General features: G+C 46.8%; 1 protein-coding gene across 1 annotated transcript in view; it reads left to right on the forward strand.

Annotated features, from left to right (window-relative positions):
- The window catches only part of CA10 (carbonic anhydrase 10), a 432,159-nt gene that overhangs the window by 3,374 nt on the left and 424,729 nt on the right, over window positions 1-4,056 (forward strand). Inside the window, exon 2 of the mRNA XM_042447577.1 lies at window positions 3-57. Within this exon, the coding sequence (XP_042303511.1) occupies window positions 3-57 (55 nt within the window). The remainder of the gene's footprint in view (window positions 1-2; window positions 58-4,056) is intronic.

Raw genomic sequence — 4,056 nt, forward strand, 5'->3', positions numbered from 1 at the left:
AAATTGTTTGGGAGGTGCTTTTTCTTCTGCAAGCCAATTTCATCGTCTGCATTTCAGGTAGGCAAAGGAGGAGGAGAAGGAGAAAACACACCTGCAAAGCCCCTCCATAGCAGAAAGTGGCTAAAATAAATGTCGATACATTTCTAGCCTATTATAGGGATAGGAGATATCTACAGTGTATTTGCTTCTCTCTCTCAATATATTTCTCACCATTAAACCAAACCAAGTACTTCAGAGATATAACTAAAACCTGACTATTGCCTGTGTGAATCAATGAGGTATGTAAGTAGTCAGGACTGGGAAATGATAATGTGATTACCCTCTTCCTCCGTATGGAAAACCCTTATACACCTTTAAAGTTTAATGGTTTGCTACAACTCTTCGGGTACAATTAGCTTCCATTGTAAGGCCCAGTTTGTTCTGTTGAATAGAACCTACTCAAACCTGAGGGACACAGGAATGCTGTAATGCAAACTGGCAACAGAATGTTCTACAACCCTTATTTCAATTATGAAATGAAAAATCCTATTTGCCAAGATAAGAGGCCATTTGCCATTAGAGCTCTGATTAAATGTGATCTTGTATAAAATAAAATGTTCTCCAAATGCATTCTTAGGCAATCTTGAAACATATTTCTGTTTTGGATATCAATAGTATGCAAGAAGTCAAGAGAAATGGTCAAACGTTATTTCAACGAGCCCTTGCTCTACTTCTTAACATGACCATACACTCATTGAGATAAAAGACACAGATCCTTCCATTCTGTACCAAATCAAAAAGCAGCCCGGAAATAATTTTCTCTAGGTTATTAATACACCAAATGAAAGCCAGGGGTGGTGAGGACAACACTCTATTGATTTCAGGTTTCAAGTGATGAATGCACATTTCCCCTTATTTTTTCTTCTTGCTAAGGAGGTATTATTTCAGTCACTTTCTAAAAAACAAACAAAAATACATTTCCTCCCAATTGCCCTTCCGATTTTTGTTTATTTTCCCCAATGATTCTCCAATAAAGGTTTTATTAAGTGTCACACTACAGAAAACCACAGGACTCCTCCTATTGTTGAACACCTCCTTCATTACCTTAGTGTCCCAGAAGAAAAGCTCTGTAATGCACTCTCTCAATATATGCTAAAAACAACTATGTTAGAGAAACAGAAAAGGAAGGAACAGGGCATTCTGAGGTATGGCCCATCATCTTCTATAAGGGGGAAAAGGGGGGGGTGTCTACAATCCTATATAGTATGTAGAATTCATACTTCCCTTGAAATACATCTCATGAATTGCATGGGATTACTTCTGAGTAGGTATGTATAGACGGCACTGAAAAGTTGTTAAGGGCAAAGAAAGGGTTCTGGAAAAGGAATAAAAAGGGGTGGTGGGGGGTGTAGTGGAGGTAAAGACAACAGACACTCTGCATTTGGCTGGCACATTTATCAATATGTAGCCAAGTGAAAGGAACAGACCGCTTTCAGTCCTCTTTATTCCACAGGAAGGGATGATTTCACACCCTGACAAATTGACAAAAAGAGCCTCTACACAATGCACATTTTCCCTCCTCTAAAATGACACTTTACGATGTCAACTACTTCATTCTGCTTTCTGGTTTTCTTTTGCCACTCTTGTAACAGATGGGGCAAGTGGGTGGTCTCCTTCCCACCAGGCCCCCCAAGACTCTTTCAAGGCAAGCCCTCCTTCTCCAAGCGTGGAAGGAGTTAGTCAGTTGCCACCTCCCCCTCCCCTCCCCATCCCCTGGGAACTCAAGCCTTCCGGCAAAGATTACGCAGGCTCTGATGTAACAGCCCAAAGCCCTGCAGAGTGAGCGCCTGGGTCCAGGTGGTGTCAATCACACCCAACGGCACAGGAGATGGCAGCCTTGCCAGCACACAACTGCTCTTGCTTGCATGGGAGAATTAAGAGTCGAGGAAGGCTTCCAAGGAGTGTCAGGCTCTTTGCATGCTTGACTGGTCTCATACCTGACCATTCGGGACTGAACTGATAATTGTAGGGCCAACTGTCTTGGAGAGTTAGCAACATTACTCAGAAGACTGCAAGCAAAAACAACCATGTGCAAGTGGGTCTTCTGGCTAGCTGGAAAGGGGCTTTCTCCCCAGTGCAGTTCCTGCCCAACCATTAGGGAGCAGATATATATTGTGGTGTAGATGCATATATCCTCCTTTGTGCACGTTCCTTTACAACAACATGACTTCCAGAAACAGCAAATAATACAATACAAAGGGGGTTTCTGCCTCCTAATTTGTCTAAGCAAGACTTTTGTCCATCCTGGGGTCTTTCAGGTGATTTAGACTACATGATCTCAGCCAGTACCAACACAACTGAAGGGTACTCCACCACAGCATCACTTGGCTTGTGAAGAAGCAGATAGTAGAGGCCAGGGTTTTTGGAAGAGGCTAAAGGAAAACAAAGAGAGAAGCTGCACTCTTAAATGATGTTGGATGAGAGGGACAGCATTTCATTGCTGCCTGGAGGAGAGCCTTTGCTGAAGGATATGGTGGCATTTTTCTTCCTATTTAGGATGCTATGAGGGAAGGGGACATCAAGCTATGCTTGGAATTTGTCTTTGCCTTTGCCTTCCTTCCCCTCCTCCCCCCTTGGGGCTCTCCAGTGCAAGAATACCCAACTGATCATTTGGCCACCATTCAGGGATGGCCACTGGAGCAACAGATGAACTGTGCAAGAATGGATGGCCTGAGATGACACTACTCTTGGGAAGGCATGATGGAGGTGCTGACGGGCAAGATGAGGAGTCACTGCTCCACATTGATGGGAAATTGAAAGACTGCCCATTGCTGAAAGAGAGCACGGAAGGCTCACTCCAAAGAGGGTGTGGCCAGTGTGTGCGTGTGTTCTGTGCTTTCAAGTCGTTTCCGACTTTTGGTGACCCTTCAGAAAACTGAGAATTTTTGTGACATTTCTTCAGAAGGAATTTGCCATTGCCGCCCTATGAGAGAGTATGTCTTGCCCACCCAAGGGCACCCAGTGGGTTTCCATGGCTGAGCTGGGATTCGAACCCTGGTCCCCAAAGTCACAGTCCAACACTGAACCCCCTACACCACACTGGATGGTCAGGCTGTGGCTCAATTGCTGCTGCTTCCAATGCACTGAGTAACAGTGCTCCCTCGCTCCAGCCAAAAATCCTGAAGACACAGGCAAGGGGGGGAGGGGGAGACCCACAGATCTCCTCTGGGTTTATCTCCCCTTTGATCCAAAGCTTTGCTGGGGTTCATTGAAAACCAAAACAAGGTGTCGCAGCATCTGCCTGGAGGAAAGCATCTGATTTTCTGCCCTGAGTCCCCTTGGCAGCCAGACAAGCATCTCAGCAGGAGTCATGCAACACTTCATGAAGGCGCCCAGGTTTTGGGAGCAGAGCAGCCTCTTTCCCCTCCGATGAATAACTGCTTCAGGCCAGGCACCATCAGACCCTGGAGAGCCATTCCCTGGACACACCTTTTCGACAACAGCAGGGAGCTGCCTCTGGCAAACAAAAAAAGGAGCGGTGTCACAAGCCAAAGAGCAGCGTACTAGAAATCCCAGGGCCATCTGGATCGGAGTCGGGGGGAGGAGGGAAAGAGATGCTACATCTCCAAACCGTGCTTCGGTCGGGGGGGGGGAACCGTGCCAAAGGCCCGGGCCAGGGAGTGCCCTCCCAAAACCAGAAGTTACACAACTTTCAGACCCGGAAAAGAGAAAGAAAGAGAGAGAGAGAGAGAGCGCAGGGGATTTGCTGCAGCCACTCGATCTGATGCCTCAAAGCCGTGTTTCGGGGGAGGAGGCAAGGAGGGGACAGCGGCAGCCCGCCCTTGGCAAACTCACACCCATCATCGCGGGGGGGGGGGTTGACCAGTTTTGCGACTAAGAAGGAAGAGAGGCCAGTGCATTCGGAGGGTGGGAGGGCAGTTTGGACATATCCACACATATACACACACTGAGATTGAGATTTTTTTAAAAGGGGGGGATCCTAAAAGAGGGAGGAGGAAGAAGGAGAAGGAGGAAGGAGGAAGGAAGGAAGGAAGGAAGGAAGGAAAGGGGGAGGAG

Source organism: Sceloporus undulatus, chromosome 2, assembly GCF_019175285.1.
Source record: "Sceloporus undulatus isolate JIND9_A2432 ecotype Alabama chromosome 2, SceUnd_v1.1, whole genome shotgun sequence".
Taxonomy (NCBI): domain Eukaryota; kingdom Metazoa; phylum Chordata; class Lepidosauria; order Squamata; family Phrynosomatidae; genus Sceloporus; species Sceloporus undulatus.